The 15,228-nt window shown below is 38.4% G+C and overlaps 1 protein-coding gene across 1 annotated transcript in view; it reads left to right on the forward strand.

The window, feature by feature from the left end:
• olfml2a.S (olfactomedin like 2A S homeolog) overlaps positions 1 to 11,924 on the forward strand; it is a 55,354-nt gene extending 43,430 nt beyond the window's left edge. Inside the window, exons 6-8 of the mRNA XM_018232860.2 lie at positions 8,445 to 8,699; positions 8,890 to 9,075; positions 10,567 to 11,924. Of these exons, the coding sequence (XP_018088349.1) occupies positions 8,445 to 8,699; positions 8,890 to 9,075; positions 10,567 to 11,168 (1,043 nt within the window). The 3' untranslated portion in view covers positions 11,169 to 11,924. The remainder of the gene's footprint in view (positions 1 to 8,444; positions 8,700 to 8,889; positions 9,076 to 10,566) is intronic.
• The last annotated feature ends 3,304 nt before the right edge of the window (positions 11,925 to 15,228 follow it).

Consider the following 15,228-nt stretch of genomic DNA (forward strand, 5'->3'; position numbering starts at 1 on the left):
CATTAAAAATGAGGGTAGTCTCATGGGCACTTAAACTTAAGACCAGGAGTGGAACGCAATGAGGGACAGCACCAAATAGGTTACCAGGGGCAGCAAAAAGCTGCTCCTGGCACCTTTAAAAGCCGAATTTCAGTTCCTTAAACAGGAAATTTGGCTTTACTAGTGCGAGAAAGCACAATTGCGATCTCCGCACTAGTGTTCTGGCCTCCCCCAGATCCCCGAACAGGAAAGGTGAGCAGTCGAGGGGGGGGGCATCACTTCCAGCATTCACAATTGAGATTGCATCAGTGCCTGATTCTTTAGCTGCAAGTTCATTGTGGCAATTAATTCTGCACACATTAGGAACCCTTCATAGGTGGTGGGAGCTCCAGGGTTTCCTGTGTGCATTTGCAGAAATTTTGAATCAGGAGGCGGGGTGAAGGCAGCAGCACTAATTGCATCCAAATGTAAGTGCAAGGAACAACTTTGTATGCAAATACCATTTTTTTTTGGTGAACTTTGTGGATAATAAATTTTAATTTTTCCAGGTTATTTGTAAACTTGTATTCTGTTTACCACTGTTAAAATAAAAGCATGTAACTTACTTCTGGCAAGTAAAACTAGTTTTATCAGTTAAATATAACAATGTAGTTTGTCTATGAAGGGTTTTTTTAAGCTCTAACTGCCCTTTTAAGGCTTTGTTTATTTCTCTTTGTGCCTTTGTTGGGACCACACCATTTGTACAGTGTCACTGATACTCCCAATAAAATCCACGATGGTGAGCGCCTATGTACAAAATCATTACTTTTATAGAAATGCTGAACCTTTAAGCTGGTGCAGTAAGTTCAGTATATGAAATATGGCATTTTTAGCCAAATTTATTTTATAGTTCCTATTTTATTGATCTAATCTGAATAATACATATGTATAAAGCACCAACATATTCCGCAGCTCTGTACAATAAATGGATGTAGACAGTGAACAAACAGATTACCTACTAAAATATATTCAATATTACAATACAAGAGTTAAAGAGAGGCCTCTGGTACCATTTTTGCACAGTTCTCAAGGGAATTTACCTGGCTGTAAATGAGGTTGGCACTATACAGGGGGCAATATACCTGTGTGCTGTGTATTGAATGTTTATTGTATTTTATGGATTCTTAAGGGATTTTAAAACAAATTCCTTATAATGTTTACATTCAGAGAAGGATTTATATATATACAGTATATATATATATATATATATATATATATATATATATATATATATATATATATATATATATATATATATATATATATATATATACACACACACACACACAAACACACAGTTGTAAAGTGGGTCTTTCTTATTTTCTGGAGTTTGTATATGGTAGAAGAGGAGTGTTTGTTAATCTCTAGGTTAGTTTACTTTGCAATTATCCATTTACTGGTATTGCTGTGAATGGAGTGATATAAACCATGGTGATTTTCTAGGGTTAATGCCAAGCATCAGACATTTGTGAGTATAATCCCTAATAAAACAGAGCTGCCCTTTAGTTTATTTACAGTAGGATAAAGCCCATTGTAAAATTCCAGTGGGGTGATGGCGATCTGAAATTCACAGATGTTTCTTTGCTGCTACAGTCAGCTGTTTATGCACACTTAATAACATACTTCTACTATTGTCTAATAACTCTGTATCTGGGGCAAGATCTGTATGGAAAGTAGAGCCTGACGCCTCCACCACATGCTGCCTGTGGGCGAACAGTTGCACGATGGCTTAAAGAACACTGAAAAGATGATCCAAAGAGTAGGATGACTTGGAATCCTTAACCTTTTCTAGTCAGTTCTAAAAACAGAAAGACACAATCAAGTACTGATAATGGAATCCAATCTTGGCTTGTCATTAATATGGAATGAAAGCTCCAGTCCTTCTAGAGTAGGAGTGAGCAACTTATATTCTTTCTGCATGCACAACATTACTTTCTCTTTGCCCATTCTACCATATGATATAAGACTTTGGGGCAAATTTACTTAGCTCGAGTGAAGGATTAGAATGAAAAATACTTTGAATTTCACAGGAATTTTTTTGGCAACTTTCGACCATCGAATTGGCTACTTTGACTACGACTTCGACTTCGAATCAAACGATTCAAACTAAATATCGTTCGACTGTTCGAGCATTCCATAGTCTAAGTACTTTCTCTTTAAAAAAAACTTCAACCACCTACTTCGCCACCTAAAACCTACCAAGCACCAATGTTAGCCTATGAGGAAGGTCCCCATAGGCTTTCTAAGTAATTTATAATCGAAGGAAAATTGTTTGATCAATGGATTAAAATCCTTCGAATCGTTCGATCCTTCGATCGAACGAAATGCGGTAAATCCTTCGACTTCGATATTCGAAGTCGAAGGATTTAACTTCGATGGTCACGTATCGAGGGTTAATTAACCCTCGATATTCGACCCATAGAGGTAAATTTATCAAAGAATGAAGTTCCGCCACTAGAGTGAAATTTCGCAGCTCTCAATTCATTTCTATGGGATTTTAAAAAGGCGTATTTATCAATGGGTGAAAGGGAAAGTTCACCCTTTGATAAATACGCCTATAAAAATCCCATAGAAATGAATGGAGAGTGACGGAATTTCACTCTAGTGGCAGAACTTCACTATTAACTTCACTCTTTGATAAATATACCCCATAGTATATGTGCCCCTTTGTGTCATAGATTACATGACATAGTAATAATTAGGCCTTTACCATGTGACCATGTGTCCTAAAGCTAAATAAAATTATGCACTGAGGTGCAAGAAATGACCTAGCTCTTGACTTTTGAGAACCCAATGACCCTAGCTTGTTGACAGAGCCAGGTTATGCACAAGGCTCATTAGATTTGTGTTTGTTAAATTGATCTTGTAAAATTAGAAAAATGGAAAAAGAGTTTACATTCCAGATTGCACCATCCCATTCATATTCCCTGACTGACCAGCTAACAATACAAATGTAGCTTTTATTTACTATATTTAAAATAGATTTTATCTTAGGTTTTAGCTATGACAGGCAGGGTGTTAGAAATCTTTGCAAAAATTTAGGGCACTGTAATCCGCCTGGGAAGGAACTTGGGTGGCGGCTGGTGCGTGTGAAGAGGGGAGGTTCGGGGAAGGTACCATAAGCCTTGGAACTTTTCCCAGCGGCTTACTGGATTGCCTCATTCACAAACTGTAGTGAAAGGGGCACATTATATTCCCGTAACCAATTCTTACAAATGAGAATATTAACGATGGTTAGACCCTTGCCAGGTCACTTGTTTTTAAACCTTTTCTTTTTGAAGATTAATATTTATTTTAAATATAGTAAATAAAACATATTTTATTGTTAGCTTGTCAGTCAGGGAATATGAATGGGACAGTACAATTTGGAGGGTTCACTCCTCGTTTTCAGTTTTTCTAACGTTTCATGATTTATTGAACCTGCACACCATTCAGCTCATAAGTAGTGGAAAGTGCTCCCACTTATTGTAATATAAGTAAAAGTGTGCCGAATTCCCCTCTTTGCATTTTTGTTTCTATAAACGCTTCTTGACAATTAATTAATTGACTTCTAGTAGACTGAATAGTTAGTACAGTAGAATTATCATTATTCCATTATCTTCCTGTGCCTTAATGCATGCCAACGTTTCTGCAGTAATAATGCTAAGCTGTATCCTGTTTTGTAAATGTAGTACAAAATTGATGATTGGGCACCTTATAAGGCGTATAAGGCTTAAGTTAGACACCTTATAGGGTTTACTAAATTGATTTAGAACTTCAATGATCTGCAGATCCAATATGGTTTTCTAAGCAATTCAGGCGTAATTTTCATCAGCTCTTACTCTTATTCTGCATGTTCCTATATACTTCATGAAACACTGCCTATTGGAATGACATTTGCACCAGGTTTAGTAATCAATCAGCAAGTACCACTTACTGGTTTTATTGGTTTGGAAGAAAACTTTTGATGGGTTGCAATGAGTTAGAATATCTGTTTAAAATCACATTTCCTAAAGCAGCATAATGAAAGATGCACTATTTGTGGGTTATTGAGGGCTTAATTAGCAGTCTGAGCCCTGGTATCAAGATAACCAAGTCTTTGTGCTTTTTTAATTTCACCAATAGCTTGTTGTACATTTATTACTTCAAACTGTTTGGACTTTGCATGCTAAGTTTTCAAACCCTAGCCAAATAAATATGATTGGCACCTTTTATGCACCCTACTCTTATCTTGAATATTTTAAAAGAAAAATGTCAGTATAAATGGACAAAACAAATATATAAGTGAGAAAACATGCTACATTTCCAAGTTACACATCTTCTGAGGTGTAATAGCTTGCCTGGAGTCAAACCAGTAACCTGGTGTTTCCATGCTGTCTGCATTAACTCTGCCCTATGTGAGCAGAGTTATAAGGGCCTGGTTCACTCCTATTACTCTCCTTGTAATTGCAAATAGGCATGGCTGAGAATGGGACCTTGGGGCTTGTTCTGGGTTTTGGGATACCATACGTGACATGGGAAATATGAAAGACAGTAGACATTTCCTCACTTTGCATTTACTTTATTTTAACACTCAATTTTATGGACGGAAACCTGATTGGTGATTTGCAGAGTTGTTTGTGAGAAGTGAATGCAGAATGGACACAGGGAGGTACTTTGGAATGCAACAAAAATTGCTGGGCAACAGAACAAAACATGTACGATTGAAGTACCTTCCATTCATGAGCATTTTAACACAGGAGCAGCCATAAGTATGTAAAGCATTTATATTATTCAATTTGATCAATGTGACTTGCACTTATGTTTGATATTATTTGTAATTAGTTTTTTTATATGTAATATAGTAGAACATTTATTAGCCTTTTTTTTTATTGATTTTATTGCATCTCAGATATAACTATAAATTAGGTGTTAAATGAAAATTTTGCAGTTCAGGAGTTTTTTTTCAATCCTGGAAGCCTACACCTTAGGGATTCATATGTAAACTTGTAAAAATATAGATATATTGTATATACTTTATGGCATTAGTAGTCCTTAAATGGTTCTATGTATTAACAGAGAAATTGAGAATTAAGGCCACAATTGTCCTTCCTACTATTTCTACAGTAGAGGCTGAAGATTCAAGAGTAGTTCTATTTTACAACAACATTGCAAGGCTTGTGGAATTTGAATTTATTGGGTTTGTATTATTATAGCCATGGGGGTGCTAAAAACCTCACATTTGAAATGCGGGTTTATCAGCACAGTCTGTCTCCATACACTGCAAAGACTGTATTTACAATGCCTGAAGGTATGAAGATTAGCTGATAGTCTGTTTCCTGTAAAGAAGATAGTGTGTGTCTTGGCATATCAAGAAGGTTATGAAGTAGAGGAAGCATCAAAAACGTCTCTTGGTGATCTTTCCGAATTTCATTAGTTCTCGATAACTCATGTCTTACTGCATATGCTCAGATATGAACTTTGCTTCATGATCAGTTCTCTAGATTCAGCCAAAAATGCTGCCATTATAGATCCTACCACTTCTTTCACAGGCGAAAACTTAGCACGCAATACACCTCTGCACAGAGAATACACAGGAAGGCAATAAGAAAACAAGTACCATCCCAAGTCATTATACAGAAAATAGAATAGTCTCTTCAGCTGGAGATACTTTATGGGGATAGAATACCCTGCCAAAGACACTCCTGCTATTTTCATTACATTTGCTAGGACAGTGTAGATATTTGGTGACAGTTCTCCAAGCTGCACATGGTGGAATAATCAAGGTCAACGTGGTCTCCAGACAGTGTGGAATCTGCTCTGCAAACTATACAGTGACCAGACAGAAAGCAGAAATTCATGACCACAAACGTTAACACCCCCACACCTGTATACTCACCAAAGAGAATCAATCCTATACCAAACGTCATACCTCGTACAAGCACCTGAGGAAGGGCCATTAGGCCTGAAACATGTCGTGCAACTTTGAATAAATGAATCACTGAACAAGCAATTGGTTCTCCAATATCTAGGATCATACAGGAACTCAACTCCCACACCAAAATGTATCCAAGCATAGCACATCAACACCTAACACTTTTCTAGTCGTAGAAATACGATTTGTACATTTACACAGGACAGAGAACTGTTTCCGTGCTGCACTTCACAGCTTTTATTTTTTCGCTTAACATTTTAGTTTGATATTTGTCTGCATTTTAGTGGAAGTGGCAATTGAATAGAAAGAAAAAGCAACAATTATACATAATTATAATGCAGTTATAAGCTGCTCCTATTTCTGTTATAGTTCAAACACTATTGAATATGCTAGTTTGCTTACAAGGAGAGCCTTTTAAAGAAGAATATAACCCTAAACAAATGAATAAAGCTAGCAATGATATATTTTATATACTGAACCTGCTACACTTGTCTAACGTTTCAGCATCTCTATAACTGTAATGATCTCAGCCTTCAGTTGTGCACAGTAGCTCCCCCATCCTGGAATTTGTTAGGAGTGTCGTGACACTGCACATGCTCAGTGTGCTCGAGGCAGCTGCTTAGAAGCTAAAAACCATCACAGATCATCGTCATGGAAGCTGAATCTACAGGGCTGACTATTAAATGGTGGTGCAGAATTTGTTGTGAATTTGTTATCGAATGACATTTGTCAGGTGAGATCAGGAGAAAGTCTAAATAAAAAGCAATTATTAACAGCTATAGCTTCAGATGTAATATACTTGCTGAACAGAAGTTTAAAATCTCAATAAGAATATACAGAATAAAATAATGACTACTTCCAGGATATCTCAGAATATAAATATCTACAAACAAGAGATTTGCTGACCTATTTGCTGGGACAGTGTCTCATATTGTTTTTGGACACACACATGGATGTATAGGCAAGAAGTCAGTTGCATCATCTTCTCAAACCACTCACTGGCGACTGCACTAACATTTAAATTGTACCAAGAGATCTGCATCTTAAAAATGCCCATACATGTGCAGACACTGCATGCCAAAATTACCCTTCTTGACCAAGGAGGAAGCACATTTGCCTATGTAGGAGCCCAAAACTATGTCCTGTTCCCCCAATACTGAGATCAGTGTAAAACAGGGGTGTCCAAACTTTTGTAAGGAGGGCCAGAATTGGTGAGGTGAAAATGTGTGGGGGCAGACCATTCAGCCTGACAAATTATTAACATAATTTAACTCATTTAAACAAGGAATCGTGCAGCCGTAGAAATAATATTTGGGCACATTAGTGAAATGATCTGCTGCCTGTGTGCTGAAGGTGTTAGCAATAGACACGTACTGGCATGTACTGCTGCCAAGGCTACATGATTCCTGATCGTACTGTGCTGGAGGGCCGCATTATTATTAATTTCATGATGGAGGCTGAGGGCCAGTGTAAATTTAAAAATGGGCCGTAATTGGCCCCCGGGCCTGATTTTGGACATGCCTGGTGTAAAATGTTTAAGGGTCCTCCATTTAGTGTAGCCATTGTCCTGTCTAGTGAATTTTTAAATCTTCCAATATTAGCCCACCAGGCCTCTGGTGCCTCTATTTAATTTTAATTAAACTAGTATCACATTTTGTTCCACTAAATAAAAGTTATATAATGTGGCATGGTTTATCACTTGATGTCAAAAGCATTGTTTGGTCCACCTGTAATGCAATTGGCCACATCTAGTATGAATGAAATGTCTTTACTCATGTAACAAAATACATTTATAGCAACGAATAGGATCTTCAGTATATACAAGCTTATTCAAATAGCTTTGCTAAATTGGGAGATGCCTGTGCCTGTGGAAAAATAGGAACAAAAATAGCAAAGGAGAAATGACCATTGATTCTCAGAGTATTAGTTTCCTTAATGATCAGATCTATAGATGACACAACCCAATGGGTCACAAAGCAGTAGCTGTTAAAGGCCCTGGAGAAAATTATTGTGGTGCTCTTATGAAGAAAGCCTACATAAATGAAAATAACCATAGCCTCAAGACATGAATAAATGGCACCTGTGAATTTTTTTTCTAATACAAAGTCAACTTTAGCGAGAAATGTCGGGAGAAACAGGCTGAAGTATGGATTCTGCAGAACAATATTACAATTATAGTAACTTTAATCATATATATATATATATATATATATATATATATATACACTGTATAAGTTTAATTATATGTTTACTAGAAAGAGAACAAGTGTATTCAAAGGCCATTTGATCTGGCCGTTCACAGTACATGTCTTAATGGGGAAGCCTTCATTCCAAAAACAAAGCAAATGAGATGGGATGTGCCTTGTGCATAGAGGAGAAAAGACTTAATAGAGCAAAGCAAAGTTTTTTTTGTGTTATAATAAGGTCATAGATAATAGAATAGAGTATAAAGATACAGAGAAACCAGCAGTTCATGCAGTTGTTCATGCAATGAAAACACTGTGAACTAATTGGACCTTCTTTCCTAATTTAGACAGTGTTGTTAAGGGATCACACCGAGGAGTAAAGACAGAGATTAAATTAGAAGGGAATATCACAGAATCCTACCTCATTAGGGAAGAAAGAATTACAGCCACTGAAAAAACAACACCAACAGCCACACCTACCACAACTCCAACCACCCCTCAATCAACAACAACCATGAGAAGCACAGTTACCACAACTACAGAATATCCACCAACTACCCTTTCTTCTACTGTCCATGGAGCTGAAGCTGAGACAAATAAAGGTCAGTAGCATGTAAATAGCATATTAAACAGTTTTGATATGGTGACAGAATGATAATCTATTAAGGGTACTTTCTGACAAAGAGGATTTGAGTTTGAAGCCGCTAAAGAAATTCAATCTTTGCCCTAAGTGGGGCTCTGTCGGGTTGAAGTAGGAAGATCCATTCAACAGTCTGCACCCTTTTTTCTCAGTCAGGGAAGGTGAGTGTGAAGGGACCATTGCTTCTGTGGAGACGCCAAAAAAACATCACAGCTATGGGCGCAATGAAGGAGCATGGATGAAAGATCCAACAGCCAAAGATGGAAGGATCTATGTTACCAACTACTATTATGGAAATAATCTTGTGGAGTTCCGGAACCTTGACAACTTTAAGCAAGGTAAGAAATGTTCAGACACAAAAGATCATTCTATTTCATTTAAGAGAGATTGTGGACTTCTTTTTCTAAAAGGGAACTATTTCCTTGCCCATATCTTTTACCTCAATCACTCTGCGAATGCAATCTATCAAAGTCTCAAAACCAGCTGTGATGTAAACATTGAGTCATTGCCCAACGTAGGTCTATTTCCTGGGTGTGATTTGTGATTTTCTGTTCCTGACCCTTGCCTGTTTGCTGTATCACTGCCTGGACCGACCCTTGCCTGTTATTCCACTACTACTCTCCAGTGTCGGACTGGGCCGGCGGGAAACCGGGGAAAAACCCGGGGGGCCCCCAGCTCTCATGGGCCCCGTCGGGCCAGACAGGATCGCTAGACATAGGATAGCCGGCGCTCCTCCCCTTCCCCTGTCCGAGAAAGGCGGGGCGCGATACTTGAAGCAGGTACGCACCGGTGGGGAGGGAGGGACAGAGGGAGCCCGGCGGGGGGCCCTGCCACTGGGATGGTGGAGCGGCGGGGGACATGGCGGGGCCTGTTGTATCAGGCCAGGTGGGCTCCTCTGACCGGAGTCCGGAGACTGGGGCAGAGAGGGGCCCTGCCACTGGGGAGAAGCGGCGGGGGCCCTGCTAAGGGGAAGCAGTGGGGGTCCCTGCTACTGGGGGGGGCAGGGCCCTGATGTGTCAGCCCCGGTGGGCTCTGAACCCCCCAGTCCGACCCTGCTACTCTCTCTCTGTTCCCCATCCTTCCATGTTACTATATGGTTCCTTGCCTGCCCAGAACTCCCCCCTTGGTCCTCTCACTTTAAGACCTGCCTTCATCTAAGTAGCGGAGGGTTCCTGCCAAAGCGAAAGTCAGTTGTTAGAGGCAGAAGCGTGAGCTGAGACTGGGACCTTGGGGTTTGTTATGGGTTTTGGGATACCATACATTACATACAGTTTGCCATTTTTCAACCTCACTCCATCACTAAATATTTTACGTTTAAGATTACCTAAAATAATATTAAAGAGTTCTAATTAACATCTTACAGATGAAGTGGAAATCCTGCATTTGTACAGCTGCACTGACTTTAGGCAATTTGGAATGTGATAGTGTGGTAAACTCTCTCTCTGGCACAACAGGAAAGGTCTAGCATATGATCCATATCAGATTTCAAGGTCTAAGATATAATCTTCAGGTCTGACCTGACACCTCAGCGCCCCACAAGACAAGAGGGAATTACTGAGCTTTCCACCTCACTGATGTTGTGAAAATTTGTTATGCTTTAAAAAGAAACTTATAGTTTGGAAAGCTTACATTTATCTATGAGAAACTATTTTCTTGGTTATGTAGAAGAGTTTATATACTCATGCACAACCGGTTTGTATACAAGAGATAAAGATTATTATATATCCTAGGATAGCAATTATATTTCCCATGTATAGTTCGCTTTAAGAATTGGGGTATACTTATAACAGTTTTTTCCTTTTTCTATAAATCAATTCCTTATTTTTTAGGTCGTTGGAGCAATCTTTACAAGGTCCCTTACAACTGGATTGGGACTGGACATGTGGTGTTTCAAGGAGCCTTTTACTACAACAGGGTTTTTACCAAGAACATCATTAAATATGACCTAAAGCAGCGCTTTGTAGCCGCTTGGACCCTCCTGCACGACGTAGTATATGAAGACACTACCCCTTGGAAATGGAGAGGTCATTCTGATATAGATTTTGCCGTTGATGAAAGTGGCCTTTGGGTTATCTACCCATCTGTGGATTATGATTATTCTCAACAAGAAGTCATCGTTATTAGTAAGCTTGATCCTAATGATCTATCCATAAAGAAGGAGACAACTTGGAAAACGGGGCTTAAACGCAACTCCTACGGAAACTGTTTTATCATTTGTGGAATCCTCTATGCTGTCGATGTCTATAATCAAAAGGAAGGAATGATTTCATATGCATATGACACTCACACAGACACAGAAGCAGATCCAAAGTTACCTTTCATTAATGAATATGCCTTTACTACACAAGTAGACTACAACCCCAAAGAGAAAGTGCTATATGCCTGGGACAATGGACACCAGTTAACTTACAAGGTGAACTTTGTTGCATGAATGAAAAGCTGCATTGTTAAGACACAGGTCAGCCTTCCAGAAAGAAAGCACTTTTAACATTGGTTACAACGTGTTGCTTGGGGAGCAACTAAAGTATCTTCTGGCTATTAGGAGAAAATGCCCCAGGCAAGAAATGGCTTAGCAATGTGGTATATGACTAAGAAACCACAACTGACTGAATGGGAACTGAGCTGAATGGCTCAAAGGATAAAAGAGACCCCATTTCATTGTCAACATTCTGACATCCCATCTTATTTTTAGTTAAACCTAAATGTCTTTTCATTTTCATGAATAGAGGAGACAAAATGAGTTTCACAAAATGAGTTTGCCAAGGGACCACCAGGCCAAGAAAAATTCATAGATATACTTTTTATTCTTATCACTGTATAGTTATTTTCATACTACTCTTATTGATAGAGTATTGTTTTTAATTGAATTTTATTTGGCTGTGTTTTCTGATTGGCCACCGGCTTAAGATGCATTGTGTTGGTGAAGCCTAAAGAAAGAAACTCATTAACATTAAGTAATTTAAAAGGACTTTTCCACTTTTTAAGAAGCAGCCAGCCCACTTATTTTTGCCATTTATGTGTTTCATTGTAAAGCGTCAAGGGATATTCAGCCCAAACTACCAGTGTTATTTGCTTTGTAATAAAAAGAGAACTGTGTATATCAGCTTGCTAAAGCAGCCTGTCCTTTTGGTCAGTAGCTTTACTTGATTGGATCCAAAATTTTGAAATGATTCATATTAAGCAAAAGGGAAAGTTACTTTGTAAGTCATCCAGAAAGCTCTGAATTACAGGAAGGTTGTCTCCCATAGACTCAATTTTATCCATATAATCCAAATATTTAAAAACGATTTCACTGTTATATATATATATATCACTCTAATATTGGAGCAGCAAACCATAACTGGTTTGGGTGAGACGGGCTAAGTTAAGCCAAAAAGCCCTTCTAGTACGATACATGCCATTTATAGTATAGATACAGCCTTATAGTCCTGTATCCAAACTTGAAGACAGCCTGTTTGATCTTGTTAGATCTCATCAGTGCAAGATATTGCACAATGGTGCAAATCACTGTTTTGTTTAACCACATTCCTCAGAATTACAACACTGCAATACTCTTTACTTAATTCCGAAGATGCAGGGATATACGATGGGTAGTGAATAGTGTGCATTTGTTGGAAAAATGTACCTACCATGTAAGGTAGCACAGTAGCATGACATAGGCCTCCACCTGGATACCCCTTACTTGCAAGATATTCCCCAGGTGCAAGAAGTGCAAAGCACTAAAGGAGGAATGTAATTAATATCGCAAGCATTGTTTAAAACTGTGTTTTTGCGAATGTTTAGCTCTGCTTGCACTGTAAAAATCATTCGCTGGCAAATATTACATTGCTCATTATCTCTAAGCAAAGGTTAGCATTAACACCTGCTCTCAAGCTTTGTTAAAATTTTTGTAGCAAAAAAAACCTTTGTGATTGCGAAATTTTAATACATACACTGCACATGTTTGTGAAAGCCATTTGTTCGCAGACTTTGCAAGGAAGTATTTGAGGTCTCAAATTGGTCATAAAGGCCACAAACAATGAAAATCTTGGTTGCTAATGTTTGCAAACGTGTTTGCGAATGTTTTTTGCACTAACGAGACATATTACATTGCCCCATAAGAGATTTAACTAAACACAAGGCATAGGCATAATGAGCACAATCATGAAGTGCTATTCTGTAACAGAGAACTAGTTAGAGTAAGCTGTTCTGAATACCAGGGCAGGAACTAGGGGTAGGCAGCAGAGGCACGTGCCTAGGACACAGAGCTATTGAGCGTGAACAAGATTGTGCTTGTGGGAGCGGGCAAGATGGCTGCCGGCAGTGCCGGGTTGCCTAGGCTTGGCCCTGCTGAATACTATTCCTAGTGCTACATTTAATAATGACCCCTGTAGTGCTTTTGTCCTGGATGATTGGTTTTGACTTTGCTGACCTCTTCAGTATGGGATGTGTGAATTAAAGTCAGGTTTTACCAGAGGTCAAACAAGTCTTATCATAATCCGCCTTTATAGGGGCATTTTACACCAATGTCCAATACAAACTCATTAATTAAATATTTTATTAACAATGCGTTCTGCAGGTTCAGTTACAAAAATCACCAGTCTTTGGTCTTTGCTGTCCAGTTCAACCCCTTCTCATTGTTTATGCAAGAAAGCATTGTCAGAGCCAAAAAATCGAAGACAATTAAAAAGTACAACTAAACTATTGATGAAGGCAGAACACACTTTGAACACAAAGCATATTTTGGGGGACTTTGTTGAAAATATATGTGTATATGCCACCCCTTTGAACTCAAAGGGGCACATTAACTAAGCTCGAGTGAAGGAATCGAATTTCAAAGTATTTTTTTTGGGTACTTCGACCATCGAATAGGCTACTACGACCTTTGACTTCGACTTCGATTCAAACTAAAAATCGTTCGACTATTCGACAGTCAAAGTACTGTCTCTTTAAAAAAAACTTTGACTACATACTTCGGTAGTTTAAACTTACCGAGTTACAATGTTAGCCTATGGGGACCTTCCCCATCACTTTTCTACGGTTTTTTCGATCGAAGAAAAATCCTTCCATCAATCGCTTAAAATCGTTCAATTCGTTCGATTCGAACGATTTTTACTTCGATTGATCGTAGGATTTGCGCTGAATACTTCAAATTCGATATTCAAATTCGAAGGATTTAAATTCGAGGGTCAGATTTGAGGGTTTATTAACCCTCGATATTCGACCCTTAGTAAATGTGCCCCAAAGTCTGATACTTATTATATAAAACAAACAAATAGTACCAACTGTAAATAATTAAAGAACAGTTACAAAAAAGGATAACAATATGCATTAATTAAAAAAAAACAAACAAAAAACAAACAAACAGAAATGAGCTAAGGAAGCGGGGCTCATGTTTACCATGTCTGTCATCCCCAAATTGAAATGGACACAGGGACAGGCTTCGGATGAGTGAGTGATTACAATAAGCATTCTTAAAATAATGAAAGAAATTAACAAACAGCAATTTGCTTGTGTTTTGTTCAGTCCAAGAAGAGATACTTTTGTAAAGGAATACATCCAAAAAACATCCAGTTTGTGCATGAATTAATCCACTCTCATTGGCTGGAAAAGAATTTGTCTCTAGTAACAGGACACTTAGGAGGGAGATCACTAACCACTGCTTAGCAGAAACAGGTGGGATATGGAAAGGTTTTATAAGGATACTTTTGTACATGAATATATAAAGGCATAACAACTGAAGTAACAGATTTGTTCATGTCTTTAGGGAGATTGTTATTTTCTATAAATCCATGAAAAGAGTGTTTAAAAGAGTGTTTAAAATGCCTGATGCTACACTGGGCAGGTATATTTATGATGTTTGGATCAGCTGTATTTTCTTTGTAGGTTGTTTTCCACTGTCTGTAATAAGGACACTGTTGGGCACTGTATTTCTCAGTAGTTTACTTAAATGTTCAGTTATATTAATAGAGTAGGGGTGCCAAAAACGTAGGTTGTGATCGAACAGCAGATCTCAGGCTGGAGACCTGTTAATCACAGGACACCAGCAATGGCCAGAAACTACTCCCTTAGAACAGCCATCTAGGTACATCCAACTAGGTAACTCCTATTGAGAGCCACGGTGCCACGGAAAGGAGATTGGGTTGGATGGGGCAGTGGCAACCACAGCACAAGGCCAAAGGAATAATGGGGCATATTTATCAAAGAGTGAAGTTAGAGATCACCACAGTCCACTAGTTTGAAATTCCACCAATCTCCATTCATTTCTATGGGATTTTTAAAAGAGTATTTATCATTGGGTGAAAGTGAACATTCACGCTTTGATAAATATGCCTTAAAAATGCTATAGGAATGAATGGAGAATGGCAGAATTGCACTCTAGTGGACTGTGGTGATCTCGAACTTCACTCCTTAATAAATAAACCCCAATGAATCTACCTCTGTATGTTTCTCTGTCTTTTAATTACTAATTATACTTCTGGGTATTACTAGGGCATATGCTAGAATTCTGT

This window comes from Xenopus laevis, chromosome 8S (genome assembly GCF_017654675.1).
Source record: "Xenopus laevis strain J_2021 chromosome 8S, Xenopus_laevis_v10.1, whole genome shotgun sequence".
NCBI lineage: Eukaryota > Metazoa > Chordata > Amphibia > Anura > Pipidae > Xenopus > Xenopus laevis.